This window comes from Cygnus atratus, chromosome 15, assembly GCF_013377495.2.
Source record: "Cygnus atratus isolate AKBS03 ecotype Queensland, Australia chromosome 15, CAtr_DNAZoo_HiC_assembly, whole genome shotgun sequence".
Classification (NCBI taxonomy): domain Eukaryota; kingdom Metazoa; phylum Chordata; class Aves; order Anseriformes; family Anatidae; genus Cygnus; species Cygnus atratus.
The window spans coordinates 11,417,442-11,433,192 of NC_066376.1; the positions used below are offsets into that span (position 1 = coordinate 11,417,442).

General features: G+C 66.9%; 3 protein-coding genes across 3 annotated transcripts; 1 reads left to right on the forward strand and 2 right to left on the reverse strand.

Moving 5' to 3' along the window:
- Nucleotides 1-960: 960 nt before the first annotated feature.
- PDIA2 (protein disulfide isomerase family A member 2) lies at nucleotides 961-5,591 on the reverse strand. The gene is made up of 11 exons (XM_035548881.1): nucleotides 5,342-5,591; nucleotides 4,726-4,932; nucleotides 4,330-4,463; nucleotides 4,127-4,264; nucleotides 3,939-4,055; nucleotides 3,735-3,860; nucleotides 3,463-3,657; nucleotides 1,720-1,840; nucleotides 1,371-1,552; nucleotides 1,187-1,282; nucleotides 961-1,032 (listed from the first exon to the last, which is right to left on the reverse strand). The coding sequence occupies exons 1-11, from the start codon at nucleotides 5,589-5,591 to the stop codon at nucleotides 961-963; spliced, it is 1,638 nt and encodes a 545-aa protein (XP_035404774.1).
- Nucleotides 5,592-5,840: 249 nt separating this feature from the next.
- On the reverse strand, nucleotides 5,841-9,315 carry ARHGDIG (Rho GDP dissociation inhibitor gamma). Its single transcript, XM_035549171.2, has 6 exons — nucleotides 9,177-9,315; nucleotides 7,930-8,112; nucleotides 7,131-7,214; nucleotides 6,972-7,048; nucleotides 6,515-6,578; nucleotides 5,841-6,433 (listed from the first exon to the last, which is right to left on the reverse strand). The coding sequence occupies exons 1-6, from the start codon at nucleotides 9,247-9,249 to the stop codon at nucleotides 6,234-6,236; spliced, it is 681 nt and encodes a 226-aa protein (XP_035405064.1). The 5' UTR covers nucleotides 9,250-9,315; the 3' UTR covers nucleotides 5,841-6,233.
- An 808-nt stretch (nucleotides 9,316-10,123) lies between these two features.
- On the forward strand, nucleotides 10,124-14,882 carry RGS11 (regulator of G protein signaling 11). Its single transcript, XM_035549172.2, has 17 exons — nucleotides 10,124-10,242; nucleotides 10,686-10,782; nucleotides 11,132-11,182; nucleotides 11,254-11,360; nucleotides 11,444-11,495; nucleotides 11,581-11,639; nucleotides 11,850-11,926; nucleotides 12,051-12,132; nucleotides 12,260-12,328; nucleotides 12,993-13,022; nucleotides 13,109-13,170; nucleotides 13,345-13,458; nucleotides 13,629-13,744; nucleotides 13,926-14,013; nucleotides 14,129-14,267; nucleotides 14,336-14,418; nucleotides 14,488-14,882. Exons 1-17 carry the CDS (start codon nucleotides 10,183-10,185, stop codon nucleotides 14,618-14,620), a joined length of 1,419 nt encoding a protein of 472 aa, XP_035405065.1. The 5' UTR covers nucleotides 10,124-10,182; the 3' UTR covers nucleotides 14,621-14,882.
- Nucleotides 14,883-15,751: the final 869 nt, after the last annotated feature.

Here is a 15,751-nt window from a genome sequence, read left to right on the forward strand (position 1 = left end):
GGAGCCAGTTGGGGTGACTGGTGGGTGGGACCGGTCGGGTGGCCAGGGCACATGGGTCCCCCACAGGGTGGACGTGGAGGCCACAGCCCTCAGGGCCCTGTCCCCAGAGCCATTGCCCACAGCCTGAGAGCAGCAGGCATGGGGAAAGGGGACAGTGCTGGGGGTTGTGGGGACACCGGGGGGTCCCAGAGGCTGTGAGCCGGGGTCTGGAGAAGCTCAGAGAGTGTTTGGAGCCCCATTTTTTTTTTTACTTCTCCTGCATTCCCTAGCTGTGACAACTCCTGGGGCTCCCCTGCTCCCTGGGGTTGCTGCGTGGTCATGCAACCCAGACCTGGGGCAGGAGGGGTGCCTGGGTGCCATGACGCAGAAAGCCCTGGTTCATTCCTCCATCGCCTGCACCCCGACCGCAGAACCCCAGGCCCACACATTGCTGTGTCACTGCAAAGACAAGCGCCACAGCGTGCCCAGAGCCGTGATGGGTCCAGGGCCCTGGGGAGGTGAAAGGAGCCTTGTAGCACCCAACCCATGGGGCATGCCCAGTGCCAAGGCCATGCAGTACCAGGCCAAGGCGAGGGCATGGTGTCTGGAGTCCTGACAGCAGTAGGATGAGACCACCACCAGGCCCTTAGCACCAGGTCTTAGAACCAGGGTCTGTCACCTGTGGCTGCAGGGTGGGAACCAGGCCTGTGGCTGAGCTGCCCCATGGGAGAGACTCCCTGGGTTCAGCTTGTAGTCAGGGAGCTCTGCCCCACGACCCCAGATGTGAACCCACTGTGTTCACCATGTCCCCTTAGATGCCACTGAGCACTGCGTGCCCCTGGCCAGTGCAAATGTGGCGCCCATTGGGTGAGCCGGGGCTGCTAGCAGCTGCACCCCCACAGTGCTGCAGAGCTGCAGACAAAGACCAGAGCCCACGTTGTTTCCAGGGCATTTATAGCACCCACCCAAGTGGGACAGGGCTCACAGCTCATCCCGGGCTTCAGCCGTGCCTGACGGACTCGGCTCCTCTGTGCCTGTGCTGTTCTCGGGGGTCTTGGTCACCTGCAGAAGGTGATGGTAAGAAAAGGATGGCCACACACCCCGTCCCCATCCTGCTGTGGGGCAGAGCAGCAGGGGCTCCCCTGCCCAGCAGGGGCTTGGAGCCATCCTGCGGTGGATAGAAACCCCTGGCCCAGGGAAGGGGGACCTTACTGACCACAGGTGGCTCCTCAGGCAGTGTCCCCCCATTTTCCAGGAATTTGGAGAAGGTCTCCACATCTCGGGTGCTCCTATACTCGATCATCTGGAGTCACGGAACAGGAGGAAGATAAGGAGTGATGCCCGGGCCCAACCCCCTTCCCCAGGTGCCCCACGCATGCCTTGTACCCTACCTTCCTGCCCGGTCCAGCAGGGAAATAGTGCAGTGTGGGGTAACCACTGATGGTGATGTTCTCCAGCTCATTGGCCGTGGCATCCATCTCAGCAATGACAATGTCCTTGTGGTCCTTATAGCGCTCACCCAGCTCCTCCCAAGCAGCCGCCATCTCCTTGCAGTGGGAGCACCACGGCGCATCTGCGTGACAGGCACAGTGCTGGGAGGACATCCTGGCTAAGCTAGGGGACCAGGATTTGGGGCTGCTGGGGCCAGTTCCTCAGGTGAGGGACTGGTGTGGGAAGGGGGCTCAGCCCTCAGCCCCATGATGGAGCTCAGGAAGGGTCACAGGGAGCCACAGCACTTACAGAATTTCACAAAGACGTTCTTGGTCTCATCAAATGCCACCTGCTCAAAGGTCTTTCCCACGAGGACTTTAACAGGTCGCGTGTCCCAGTCCTCAGGGGGCTCCTCGCTCAGCAGATGGGGCTGTGGGGACAACCAGGATGGCCACAGCCCATGGTGAGCAGTGACAGGACACAGGCGTCAGGGGCCAGGGTTTGCCAGGAATATCCCACCACCACCACCTGCAGACCCATCAGATGCAGGCAAACCAGGACCAGTTGCCAGACACCATCCCCACCACCCCAGCATGGTACCCAGCCCTGTTCAGCATTCCTGTGCTGACTTCTGGACCATCTCTTCCCTCCTCCCCCTCTACTTTCATCCCATCATTTGTAGCTCAATATTGATGATCTCCTGCCTCATTTCCCATAAAGTTGTGGGTTTCTTTTTTTTCCTTGCACAGTCAGTTGCAGGACGAGCAAGTGATGTCATCTACCTGGAGTTGTGCAGAGCACTTGACACTCTCCCCCATGATATCCTTGTCTCTAAATTGGAGAGACACAGATTTGGTGGCTGGACCTCTCGGTGGGTAAGGAATCAGTTGGATGGTCGCACTCAAAGACTTGCGGTCAACAGCTCAATGTCACGGTGGAAATCAGTAATGAGCAGCGTTCCTCAGGGGTTAGTACTGGGACCGGTGCTGTTTAACATCTTTATTGGTGACGTGGGCAGTGGGATCGATGCCGGAAGACACTGAGCTGTGTGGTGCGGTCGGCACACCAGAGGGACAGGATGCCATCCAGAGGGACCTGGACAGGCCTGAGAGACGGGCCTGTGCAATCCTCCAGAAGTTCAACAAGGCCAAGTGCAAGGTCCTGCACCTGGGCCGGGGCAATCCCAAGCACAAATCCAGGCTGGGAGGAGAATGGATTGAGAGCAGCCCTGAGAAGGACCTGGGGATGCTGGTGGATGAGAAGCTGAACATGAGCTTCCAGCATGGCAGCCCAGAAAGCGAAATGTATCCTGGGCTGCACCAAAAGCAGCATGGCCAGCGGGGCACGGGAAGGGATTGTCCCCCTCTGCTTCGCTCTCATGAGACCCCACCTAGAGCCCTGCGCTCAGCTCTGGGCCCCCCAACACAAGAACAACATTGATGCATTAGAACAAGCCCAGAGGAGACTGCAAAGATGATTAAGTGGCTGGAGCACCTCCCCTACAAAGACAGGCTGAGGGAGCTGAGGTTGTTCAGCCTGGAGATGAGAAGGCTCCAGGGACACCTTACAGTGCCTTTCCAGTACCTAAAGGGGGCTGCAGGAAAGGTGGGGAGGGACTCTTTGTCAGGGGGTGTAGTGATAGGACAAGGTGGGGGGGATGGCTTTAAACTAAAAGAGGGTAGGTTTAGATTAGCTATTCAGAAGAAATTCTTTACTATGAGGGCAGTGAGGCACTGGAACAGGTTGCACAGAGAAGCTGTGGATGCCCCATCCCTGGAAGTGTTTGAAGCCAGCCTGGATGGGGCTTTGGGCAACCTGGTCTTGTAGGAGGGGCAGGGGGGTTGGAATTAGATGGTCTGTAAGGTCCCTTCCAAGCCAAACTGTTATATGATTATATAACCCCCAAATCCTCAGGTCTGGCTGCACAAGTATCAGTGAGCAGTTGGCTGGTGGTCACCATGCAAGAGACATCATTAGGCTTCAGAATTAACAGCCCAACACTCTACCAGAAAGCAGCGTTGGCACTAGCTGACACAGCCATGTTTCTCTCACCTTAACCTTGCCATCCAGCACCGCCTGGACAAAGTCACGCACGGCTGTGGCCGAGAAGGCCTCCTCATCCATCTGGTATTTGCGGTTGTTCGCCATCTTGATGAAGCGCAAGGTGGGGGCATCAGCAGGTGTCAGGCCAAAGAAGGGCAGGACAGAGGCACCGTACCCATCCACATCCACCACTACAAAGAGCACCTGGGCGGGGGGACAGGCAGCACTGAGGCCAGGGCGCCTCGTGGGTCCTCGCCATGCCCACCACCAGGCCACCTCACCTCTCCCCGAAAATTGCTGGCAGCCTTCCGGAAGTCATCCCGCAGCGCCAGCTGCTCCTCCACGGACTTGTTGAGAAAGAGCAGCATGTGGTGGGGGATCTTGGCACCAAAGATGTGGCTGGAGGTCTGCGGAGAGTGGGAGGACGGTGAGGGCTGGGGTATCCTGTGGCTGGTGCTGGGGACAGGGTGGGACGGGAGCCATACCTCATTGGAGAACTCCATCACCAGCTCCAGGCTATGCACGCGGAGCAGCCGAGTAAGCTCGGCTGCGTCCAGTCCCTGTGCTGGGTCCACAGGGAAGTCTGTCCGTCCCTCGTCGAACTGCCAGGATGCAGGCCAGTGAGTGCCAGGGGTCCCCACCATGGACCCCCACCCTCCCCAGCCCTGCTCACCTTCTTGAAAAGGCAGACAGTGTCGACTGACAGCCCATATACCTCAAAGAGCTCGTCCGCCTCGGTCACACCAAACGCCACATCCACCACCTCACCAGCAGCCTCGTAGAACGCCTGGGCCGCCTCGCCCTTCAGGTCCTGCATGGCCCTACCATGAGACCTGCCCTGGCCCTGGCCCAGCCCCGGGCTGGTCCCTGGCCCACCTTGAAGAAGCCCACGACCACCATATCCTGGGCGCTGATGAAGGCGGCCGCGGTGTCGGTGTCCTGCAGCAGCGTGGCGCTGGGGCCGGCCCGACGCTGCATCCAGAGCACGATGCCCTTGGCGTCCATGCGGCCTGGCATGTGGAGTGGGGCTGCCACCGTCACCCCAGACACCCACCCGCTGTCACCAGACTGCCAACCCCCCAGCCCAGGCCACCGCCCCCAGATGCCCACGCTGCCACCACCACCACAAGGCTGCCTGCTGTCACCTCATTCACCATCGCATCACTGCCACCCGCTCGCCGTCACCACGCTGCCACCCCTTCACCACCAAGCACCCCTCCCGGTGCCGCCCACTGTGGACGCCACCACCTTCATGCGGTACCGTGGCCCTACCGGTGTAGGCGATGGGATGAGTGCGGTTGCCATCACGGAAGAGCTTGAGCGTGGGGTAGGCGTTGATGCCAAACTCGGTGCTCAGGCCCACCTGCGCCGTGGCATCCACCTTGCCCAGACGCACCGCCTCCGACCCGTTCCTCAGCGTGGCGGCTGCCTGGGCAAACTCAGGGGCCAGCCTCCGGCAGTGCCCACACCACGGTGCATCTGCGTGGGGGCCCAGTGTCACCCACAGAGAGCCCAGCATGTGGGGATGTCCCTGGTCCCCAGGGGTGGGGCTCAGTGGGTGGCCAAGGACATGTTACACATGAGCCTGGCACGCTCCAGCACGTGCCCACACTCTTCCATGTCCCACACCCCACCTTGTGTCCCTGCCCCATATCCCATGCCCCTGCCCTGTGGCCGTGCCTCACACCCTCTCACACTGTGCCCTTGCACCAAACCCTATGCCCCTGTGTTGTCATGCTACATCCTGTGCCCCTGCCCCTCTTACCCATATCCATAGCCCTGTTGTCCCCGTGCCCCTGCCCCACACCTCTGCCCCCTGCCCTGCACTCATGGCTCTGCCCTGTACCCCTGCCTGTCCCCAGCCCCCGCCCGCGCCGGGGACACTTACAGAACTCCACCAGCAGCAGGCTGAACTCGCTCAAGGCACGGGCGAAGTTGTGCTCGTGAAGCACCAGGACGCTGTCCTCCTCCTCGAGCTCATCCGAGACCACATCATCCTCTTCATCCTCCTCCTCCTCTGCCACCACCTCCCCATCCTCCTCCTTGCCTTCAAGCCCCTCGCTGTCCCCCCAGGCCGGGCCCAGCCAGGCCAGCGAGAGCACCAAGAGCCAAAGCAGCCGGGCCCCGGAGCCCCGCATGGTGCCACCACTGCCAGCCGCCACTGCCAAAGCCGGCGCACTGGGGAGAGGGGACAGATAAGGGCCCCGGGGCGGGTGGTGCCGGTCCCCAGGAGCTCGTGGCCCTCCGCTACTGGCTGCCCAGCACCACAGATAAGGCAGCGGGACCAGGTGGCTGTTTTCCAGCCACCCGTCTCTGCAGCAGGACCTGGCCCAGGGACAAGGAACAGCCATGGGCGGGCAAAGGCAAGGGGCGCGTGGACACAGCAGTAAGAGACAAGTCTGTACGGTTTAATGGCGATGGAAGAGCACAGCCTGCCACCGGGCAGTCGGACAGGGCCGGCAGCTCGGCACTGCGCGGCAGTCCCGTCCCACGCGGCCGGGCAGGCCCCGCTCAGCGCTACAGCAGGTTCACAGCCACAGACCCAGCGATGGAGATGCCGCAAGGACGAGTCGGGCGTCAGTATTAAAAAAAAACAGCAATTAAAAATAACTTTGGTTGCGAAGACCACGACCGTGGGTGCCCGCTTGCTAAGGGACCCCCCCACACCTTAACATGAATGGGGCGAGCGCGGCAGTGCCGGCGGGCAGCAAGGGGTCCCCGGGGCCGCGGGAACCGCGTCCCCAAGCTGGCAGAAGGCGGGGCTGCGGGGCTGGGGGGGGTCAGTCCTCCCAGGCCTTCTTTATGCACAGGCCCCACTCCCAGGAGAGGTGCTCCGTCTTGTCATCGTCGGTGACCAGGGAGCGGACGCGGTAGGAGCCGCGCACCAGCCGGCCCCGGGGCACCTCCTCAGCTGGTGTCACCACCTCATACTCCTCGGCCCGCGGCGCGTAGCTGCCCACCATGAAGACATCGCGGTCCACTGGGTGAGAAGGCAAGAGGGGGACGAGTGAGCAGGGCCGGGGCGGCGAAGCCCCCATCCCTGGCCCCGGCCCCCACTCACCCGGCCGGCCGCGGCGGTACGTGAGGTGCAGGCACTTCAGCCCACAGACGATCTCCCTGTTCACCTGCAAGGCAGAGGGCAGGGGTGCTGTGGCATGGAACAGCGTGGTGCGCCCCCCCCCCCACACACATTCTGAGGTCCCCTGGGCTTTGGGGTGCCCCCCTCTCCCCCACCCCCAAAGCCCTGTCATGCACTACACCAGGATCTGGCCTCTTGGTCAGGACTGGGCACTGAGCAGGTGCAAAGGTGGCAGGGACCCCAGCTGGCAGTGATGCTGGGGAGGAAGGATTGCTGGGGTGGGCAGGGACCCCTGGAGGGGCACAGAGCCAGAGGCGGGCAAGGGGCAGAGGCTCCATGGCAGCAGAGACCCGTGGGTGGCAGAATGCACCCTGTGGGGCAGCAGCAGGGCTGTGCCCAGCTCAGCCGGCGGGCACAGGGCACCCCGCATCCGCCTTACCTTGAAGGACACCTTCACCCTGTAGTCCACCCCCTCCTTCAGCACAAAGGGTCGGCTCTGCAGCACCTCCAGGTCTCCTGCGGTGGGAGGCAGCACCATCAGCCTGGAACCCTTCCTCCTCCTCCCTCCCACCACAGGAGATCCCCCGCCAGCGCTCACCTGTAAGGTCCATGGTGATGGGCCCCGGCGCCTGCTCGCACATCAGGGTGAGCTTCGTCACCTGCACGTTGGGCACGCTGGCATCTAGGGACAAATGGCAGGGTGCAGGCCTTACCCAGCCCACCCAGGGCTGGCACCTCCAGTCCCAGAGCAGCTGTGCTTTGTGCTCCCAGGGACTTTCCTGCCCACGCACCCCTGCAGCATCCCAAAGGGCTGTGGTGCCCACAGTTAGGAGCCAGTGAACAGCAGGCAGCCCAGGCAGGGCTCAGGGACATCTCAGGCCTGCCCAAACCTCGGCATCAAACCCACCAATGTGCACCCCACTGGTCTGCACGCACCTCCCCAGCTCCCGTGCACCCCCTTGGCCAGCACATCAGGGTGCTGGGACAGTGCTGCGCCCCAGGCCAGGCAGACACGGGCAGCAGCGTGAGGCCGGGTGGGTGCCGTGGGGAGTGGGGGGCACTGGCTGGCTGGGGGGCCCAGTGCCGACAGCCACGAGCTGTCAGCCCCCGCAGCCGCTCGCTCCATCTCTGTCATCCCAATGAATTCCCTGGTCCCTTGTACCCGTTCCTATGGAAACTGCGGCGGTGATCCTGTAACCAAGGCAACCGGGGTCCCCGGGCAGCCGTTCCCGTTGCAGCAGGGGAATGCCGGTGTCTCCGTGCAGCGGGGTGGGCACAGACAGACGGCACCCACAGGGATGCCCCAGCTCCCTGCACCCGCGGAGGCTGCATCGCCTGGCACAAGGTGCTGGGGGTGCTTGGGGCACCCAGCCCCAGCCCGCGGCCCCCGGCCTTACCCACGGCCGCAGGGATGGTGCCCAGTAGTGCCTGCTTGTACTTCCGCAGGCTCTCATCCCCCGGGTCCAGCTGCTGGATTTCTTGCAGGCTCTTCTTCTCTGGCGTCTTGTACGCCAGGGCCACGTCGGCATCATCCTCCTCCTCCAGCGACAGCGTCACCCCCTCCTTGTCAGCCATGATGTCTGCGGGGGACAGGCAGTGGCAGTCCCGCCCTGGGGACACCCCAGGGGACACCCCCCCCCCCCCCAAGCCCCGGGGACACACAGGGGCTGCTGGGCTGGGGGGGGGACTGAGCTCAGGTACACCCCAAACGAATGTGGGCAACCATCTCCCCACCTTCTGCAGCCACATTGTCTCCCTTGCCTCAGGACTGTGGGGACACTGCCAGGCTCCGTGTCCCCAGGGCTCGGTGGCACAGCTGAGACCAGAGGCGTTGCCGCCAGCTGCGTTTCCGCACGGTCATGAAGCAAGACGAGCTCGTGCCTATGTGGTGCACAGCTCGGGGCACGTTTGCAACCTGCCGTGGCCTGCAGGCACCCCGTGTGCCTGGGCACCCAGGGAGGTCCTCGGCACCACACCACAGCCCCTGCTCCAACCGTGCTGAGCAGCCGCCAGCCCCGTCTCCTGCCCCAAACCACCAGCAGCTGCAGGTACAGGGTTCAAAGGAAAAAATAAAAATAATAATAATTAAAAAAAAAAAAACACAGGTCTGAGTCAACAAGCGGCTCTGGTGGGTGCCAGCCAGCTGGGGGGGGGGGGTGGCACCCACACAAAGGCGGGTGATGTTCCTGCAGCCAGGGGTTTCGGGGCCCCTGCCCTGCCCCGCCTGCCGCATCACCCCCCCTGCCCTTCCCTGGAAGCCCCAGCCTGGGGGGAGAAGGGGCCGCCGCGCTCAGCCCCCAGCCCCCGGGGCGGGCCGAGCGGGTCCCTGGGGCAGCAGCGGGGGCCGGGCACAGCGCGGGGGCCCCGGCCGCATCCCCAGGCCCGGCCGCGCAGAGAGGCACCCGCCCGGGGGCTCGCCCAGCGCCGGGTGCCGCAGGCCGGGCTGCAAGGGGCGGGGGGGGCCCGAGGAGACCCCCGGTGCCGTCCCCCGCTCCCGGTACCGGGCCGATGCTCACCTGTTGGCTACCGGGGGCGACGCTCAGCCCGGGCCCGGGGCGCTGCCCACCCCCGCGACACCCGGGCGCTGCCCACCCCCGGGCCCCCCGCTGCGGGGGCCGCGCTCCCCGGCCCCGCCGCCGCTCACCTCGGTAGCACAGCGCCAGCCACAGCAGCTCCAGGAGCTGCCCGCCGGCCTCGCACACATCCAGGCCGAGCATGGCCGGGGCCGGGCCGGGCCCAGCGCTCCCGGGGGCGCCGCGAAGGGCCGGGGGGGAGCGCCCGGGGGGGGGGGGGGCCCGCTGCTCGGCTCCCGGGGCGCGGCTCTGCCGCCGTCCGCTGCTCTCCCCGGGGCCCGGGGACGGGGCCGCGCTCGTCCCGGTGCAGCCCGGCGGTGCCCGGCGCTGCGCTCCCCCCGCTGCGCTCGGCGGTGCCCGGCGCGGCCCGGCGGGGCGGCGGCGGCGGCTCCCGCAGACGCGGCGGCTCCGCTGCCCGCCCCCGCCCGCCCCCGCCCCTCGGCGCCGGGCGGCTCCAGCCCCGCCGCTCATGGGCGGCGAGACTGCAGTGAGCTCATCCGCCGTGCGCGCCGGCACCGCGCCTGCCCGCCCCCGGGGCGCCCTGCCCGCAGCCTGCCCGCATCCCCCGCGCCCTGCCCGCACCCTGCCCGCACCCTGCCCGCGGCTCCGTCCCCTGCCCGCACCCGGGAGCGCGCCCCGAGCGCGCTGCGCGCAGCCCGCCCGCCGCCTGCAGCCCCCCCGCAGCCCTCCCGCAGCCGCCCCGCCCGGTGCCGGTACGGCCCCGCCGCTGCCCGCCAGCAGCCGGGGGACGCGGCCGGCTCCTCGGGAGGCTCCCGGCCCCGGCGGCCGCCCCCTGCCCCGCGCGGCCACGGGGGGCGCTCCCCGAACACCCTCGGCATCGCTCCGGGGGCGGCGGGGAAACGGGGTCGGGGTCGGGGCTGGGGTCGCCGCCGCGCCCCGGGATGCCCCGGTCGGGCACCGGGCGCGGACCGCGGCAGCCGCCAGGGGGAGCGCGGCGGGGGCGGGCGGGGGCCGGGCGGGGGCGGTGCCGGGGCCGGGACCGGGGCGGTGCCGGGGCAGGGACAGGGACCGGGAGCGGGGAAGCCGCGGCCCCGAGCGGAGCGGAGCGCACCCGCGATGACCGTCGGTGGCCCCCGCGGCGGGCATCCCCGCCTGCAGATGCCGTGCCTGAGCAAGGTGAGCCGGCACCGCCCGGCACCGGCTCCCCGCGCACCGGCACCGCGGGGAACGGGCGTCGGGCTCCGCGGGGACCGGGCACCGGCACCGGCCCCGCGGGACAGCGGGAGCTGCCCCGGCCACGCTGCCGGCAGCGCCGGAGGCACCGGGCAGCGCCCCACGCGGGGACACCCACGGGTGGGCACCGGAGCTCCGTGCCATGCCCCCGGCCCCGGGGCTGCCGCAGCCCCGGCAGGGCTCGCTCTCCAAAAACGGGGCTCCCCAGTGACCTGGTGACACCCGGCGGCAGCGTTCCCCGCACCTCGGCCAGCTGCAGGGTGTCCCACGTGTGGAGGGGTACCAGGCTGCCTCCCGGCTGGCTGCCCTGCACTGGGGTGTCAGGCTGTCCCCAGAGCCCCTGCCACCAGCCGCAGGGCTGAGCGTGGCCGATGCTTGCCGGGCAGATGGAGCGGATGATCGTCAGCATGCAGGACCCGGACATGGGCATCAAGATGAGGAACCAGCGCTTGCTCATCACCGTCATCCCCCATGCCATGACAGGTGAGGTCGGGGCCCCGCCGCTGGGGCTACCTGCGAGGCCGCGCATGGTGGGGAGTTGAGCGATGCTGCCCGCCTGGCCCTGCCTCTGCCCCTGGGGTGCCCGGCTCTGCGGTGGGCTGCGCCCAGCACCCAGCTCTCTGGCACCCCAGCCCCAAGCCACTCGCCTCCCCACGTTCGTGTGCGCTCAGAAATGCAGCTGGGATCAATTATGCATTGGCAGAGCAGGGCAGGCGCTCACTCGGGGCGGGCAGCTTAGCACGTCCTTGGCAGGGCACCCGTCACCCCGCTCGCCCCCTTCACACCTGCCGTGTAGGGGGGGGGCCTGTCACACCCTGCTAACGGTCCCCAGGGAACGACATCGTGGAGTGGCTCATCCAGAAGTATGGCATCTCGGAGGAGGGTGAGTGTCAGTGCCACAGGGCAGCCGGGGCTGCTGAGCCACTCAGCAGCCCCCCACTCCCGCTCCCCCAGAGTCGCTGCACCTCGGCAACCTCATCGTGAAGCACGGCTACATCTACCCCCTCAAAGACCCCCGCAGCCTCACGCTACGGGCGGACGAGTCGCCCTACCGCTTCCAGGTACGTGCCCTGTCCGTGGGCAGAGTGGGCGCCACAGCAGCCTCAGTGCCGCAGCTCAGCCTGGCCCCTCTCCACCGCCCCAGACCCCGTATTTCTGGACCAGCACCAAGTGGCCGGCCACGGAGCTGGACTATGGTAGGTGCCAACCTGCTGCAGCCACTGCCACCACGGGCTGCGGCCCCTTCCCAGCCCCGCTGAGGTGGCTGCACTCCCTTTGCAGCCATTTACCTGGCAAAGAAGAACATCCGCAAGCAGGGCGACCTGATCGAGCACGAGAAGGTGAGGGGTGCCCTCCTGCCCGGCCCGCGGCAGGGCTCACACGTGTGATGAGCTGGCCGGGGGGGGGGGGGGGGTGGAGCTCAGCTCACCCAGGAGGGTCTGGTGCTCGCCGCTGCACCCAGCGCAGTGGTCCCCACGCCGCGGGCCCCAGGGCCAGGCGAGGGCAGGGCACGGGTGTCATGCCGTGGCCACCTGGCCGCTGCTCCCCAGGACAACTACAACCTCCTGCACAAGAGGATCAACCACACGTGGGACTTCGTGGTCATGCAGGCGCGGGAGCAGCTCCGGTGAGTGCAGGGCGCTCACAGCACTGGGACGGGGACAGGGATGGGGATGGGCAAAAGCTGGTGCCGCTGCTGCCCTGGGGAAGCGGCAGGGACGGGGCACAGGCACTGCCTTTGCCACGGACAGGGCGGCCAAGCAGCGGCGGAAGGGCGACCGCATCGTCATCGACTGCCAGGAGCAGGCGTACTGGCTCGTCAACCGGCCCCCGGTGAGGCCCAGGGCACTGGCACCACGCACAGTCCTGGGTGCAGGGGCTCGGGGGTGGTGGTGGGGGGGGGTCCCTCACGGTGGGGGGGGGGCATCCCTCCAACCCTGGCACGTTGCTCTTGTTGCAGCCAGGAGCCCCCAGTGTGCTGGAGCAGGGCCCTGAGCGCAGGAACTGCCACACCAGCCGCGTGCAGCTGGTAAGTGCGGGCTGGAGCTGCCCCGGGGCTGTCCTGGCTGTCCCAGCCCAGGCTGTGCACAGTGGTTTTTTTTTTTTTGGGGGGGGGGGGGGGGGGGTGAACCCCAGCTCTGCTAACATCTGTGTGTCCAGCTGTCCCCACTGCCCTTGCTAAGCTGGGGCGGGGGGGCTGTGTTTGCCCGTGCACCCTCTGCCATCTGTGCCTGTGCTGCTAATCCCCCCAGGGCTGCCTTGCTGCCTGCACCCCTGGCACCCCCAGGGCCCTGCAGCCGCCAGTCCCGACCCCAATCTGGCTGGGGCCGGCCAGGCTCTTCCCTTGTGTGGTGGCCCCACTAACACTGCCCCAGCACCCCCCGGTCCGCCCGGCTGGTCCTTACTAACTTCCAGGTTTTCTCTTCTCTTCTCCATGTGCCGTGTCGTCTGCCCACGTAAGTGTCACTAACCCACGCGTCCCGCCGGGGTGGGGGGGGGGGCAGGATTCCTAGGTCATCCCAGGGCTGTGCTGGGCAATTTGGGGGGGGGGGGTATCAGTGGGGGGGCTGGAGGCTGCGTGGGGCTGGGGATGCACATATGAGTGCTTTCCCTGGGTGGTGCCGGGCAGGGCTGGTGGGCACGAGGTCCTGCCCTCCCCCAGGCCCTCACCCGGCTCCGTGCATCTCTTGCAGGCCAAGAACATGGACTACTACAAGCGAGAGGTGAGCGGGGTAAGGGGGAGGGAGAGGGGGCGCTCCTGCAGGGCGCAGGGCCTTGATGTGCCCCATGTGCCTGCGGCCGGCCCCAGATCGAGTACTGCAGGAAGGCCATGGCCAGGACCCGGGTGAAGTCGTCCATCTGCCTCGAGGGGTGAGCGGCACCGGCCGTGGCGGTGGGCAGAGCTGAGGACATTGCAGAGCCCAAGCACGTGTCCTGGCCCCGAGCTGGCCCTGCAGCATCCCCCGAGGCGGCCGGGACCATGGCAGGCAGGTAGTAGGGCTGGGGACGGCGGCCCTGGCCACCTCCAGCCCCCGCTCCCGGCAGGTACATCAAGTTCAACGAGCAGTACGTGCCCCACGACCCCATCATGTCCGGCTGCCTGCCCAGCAACCCCTGGATCACAGACGACACCACGTACTGGGCCATGAACGCCCCCACGTAAGCACCCATGGGTCCCCTCCCCACCCTCCTCACCCTGACACCAACCCCAGGACGGGGCACAGGGAGGGGACGTGGCGGGCCGGGCAGACCCAGGGCGACCACACGGTGCCGGGGGCTGCGCATGCAGCCCCCCCACCCCACACCCCCTGCCCTGGTGTCACCGGCAGGGTGATGACCCCCACGAAGCTGCGGGTGGAGCGCTGGGGCTTCGACTTCAGTGAGCTCCTCACCGACCCGCTGGGCCGTGCACAGCTCCTCGAGTTCCTCAAGAAGGAGTTCAGCGGTGAGTGGTCCCATCCTGGACCCCCCCCCAGGACCTGCCGCCCCACCTCACACCAGCTGCCCCCAGCCCAGGGGGGCTTTAGTCCTGCTGTGGGACCAGCTGTGATGGCCTGGGGAGGGTTTGCTTGTAGGCGGTGTCCGGTGCCGCGTCCCCCTCCCCAACGCTGTGTCCCCCTCCCCAGCTGAGAACCTGAGCTTCTGGGAGGCATGCGAGGAGCTGCGCTACGGGGAGCAGTCCCGCATCGCCGAGATCGTGGACTCCATCTACCAGTGAGTACTAGAGGGGCAGCAGGGGACAGGTTTGGGGACCAGACCATGGCAGTGCCACGTCCTAGCATGGGGGCCAGCCCTGGGGTGGGTGTTCGTCACTGGGTGCAACCCCCAGGCAGTTCCTGGCTCCTGGAGCCACGCGCTGGGTGAACATCGACAGCAAGACCATGGAGCGGACGCTGGAGGGCATCAAGATGCCCCACCGCTACGTGATGGACGATGCCCAGATGCACATCTACATGCTGATGAAGAAGGTGGGCAAGGGCTGGGCAGGGCTGGGACAGTGCTGGGGGGCTGGGCCCGACGGCTCTGCTCCCTGCAGGACTCCTACCCGCGCTTCCTCAAGTCGGAGCTCTACAGGAACCTCCTGGCCGAGGCCGTCATCCCCCCGGAGACCAAGAAGCGGTGAGGTGGGGACCAGGCCCGTAGGGCGCTGGGGCAGCCCCATAGCGCTCACCCTGTCTCTGCCCCCAGGGTGTTCCCCTTCATGCGCAAGCAGCGGCACTCCAGCCCCAGCCCGGCCCTGCTCCTGCCCGCCGGCGACGCCGAGGCCAAGGGCGAGGACAAGAGCAGAGGCCCCACGGCTGTGCCCGAGGAGGAGAGCTAGGGACCCCAGCCCTGCGGCCGTGCCCACGCATGGTCCCAGCCCACGGCGGGAGTGGAGGGGACCCCAGCCTCTGCCCCATCACAGGACCCTGCCTGCAATAGCACTGAAGGAGAGAAGCCATACGCCCCACGGCCAGCCTGGCCCCACTGTGCCCCCTGCTCACCACCCCCAGCCCCATCCTCCTCCCAAAGGAGCCCCCCCCCCCCCTCCCCCCCCGGACTCAACACAACACGTGCAGAAAATAAAGGACCCCGTGGGGAAAGCGCTGCGGTTAGCGTCACGTGCGGGGAGGGGTGACCAGGGAGGCTGCAGTGGGGTTGGGGGGGGGGGGGGGGGTCTACGAAGGGGTGGCTGCCCCCTGCCCAGCTAGATCTGCCCCCGCTGGGCTGGCAGCAGCCCGCTGCCCTGCCTGCAGCAAGGGGGCAGGGGTGGGGAGCAGCCCCCCAGGCACACACATATGCTCATATCCCACCCCAGTGGATCCCGCATGCAGCGCCCCCCACCCCCCCGAGGCATGGCTGAGCTGGCACATGGGGCACTGGGCCCCCCTGCAGCTCCGCGTGTACCCATGGGCAGCGCAGGGAGGACCAAACCAACAGCCTTGGAGCCGAGCCAGGGGCGCAGCAAGATGCCGCCGGGCAGCAAACAGGGGCTGTAAAGGCCCCACGGCTGGCAGCTGAGCTGCTCTCCGCCCGTTAATCCAAGCAGAGGCCGAGGATCTCACGCAGGATTATTCTCTTTCCCAGATCCGAGCCGCAGCTGCGGGGGATTAATACTGGCCATTATATAAACAGGAGGGGGGGCTCACGGCCCCTGGCGCTCAGCCTCGGTGCCAAGTCCAGCCCGCACGCACTCGGGGCCCGCACAGCAGGGCTGGCTGGGGATGTCCCCAGCCCACCAAGGGCCAAGCAGTGCCAGCCCGCTGCGCTGCAGCCAACAAGAAACCCTGCGGATGCTTGGGATCACGGCATCCCTTCCTGCCACAGATCTCAGGAGCCCCAGAACGGAGGGGCTGGCCATAGCTCGGCTCAGTGCTGGGGCATATGAGAGCAGCCCTGGGGCGAGGTGCTGGGGAAGCTGCAGGAGCTTCGGTGCCAGGATTGAGCTTGGGACCTTGGCGCGGGCAGCCAC

Excerpts from the sequence above, each read along its gene's own strand:
- PDIA2 (XM_035548881.1), bottom strand. The coding sequence starts at position 5,591 with ATGCGGGGCTCCGGGGCCCGGCTGCTTTGGCTCTTGGTGCTCTCGCTG. Across the intron at positions 4,056-4,126 it reads CTGTCTGCCTTTTCAAGAAG|TTCGACGAGGGACGGACAGA; the intron begins GTGAGCAGGGCT and ends GCATCCTGGCAG. Across the intron at positions 3,658-3,734 it reads CCAGCAATTTTCGGGGAGAG|GTGCTCTTTGTAGTGGTGGA; the intron begins GTGAGGTGGCCT and ends CCCCCCGCCCAG.
- ARHGDIG (XM_035549171.2), bottom strand. The coding sequence starts at position 9,249 with ATGCTCGGCCTGGATGTGTGCGAGGCCGGCGGGCAGCTCCTGGAGCTG. Across the intron at positions 8,113-9,176 it reads GCTGGCGCTGTGCTACCGAG|ACATCATGGCTGACAAGGAG; the intron begins GTGAGCGGCGGC and ends TGTCCCCCGCAG. Across the intron at positions 7,049-7,130 it reads CATCACCATGGACCTTACAG|GAGACCTGGAGGTGCTGCAG; the intron begins GTGAGCGCTGGC and ends CTCCCACCGCAG.
- RGS11 (XM_035549172.2), top strand. The coding sequence starts at position 10,183 with ATGACCGTCGGTGGCCCCCGCGGCGGGCATCCCCGCCTGCAGATGCCG. Across the intron at positions 13,171-13,344 it reads TCGTCCATCTGCCTCGAGGG|GTACATCAAGTTCAACGAGC; the intron begins GTGAGCGGCACC and ends CGCTCCCGGCAG. Across the intron at positions 13,745-13,925 it reads CCTCAAGAAGGAGTTCAGCG|CTGAGAACCTGAGCTTCTGG; the intron begins GTGAGTGGTCCC and ends CCCCCTCCCCAG.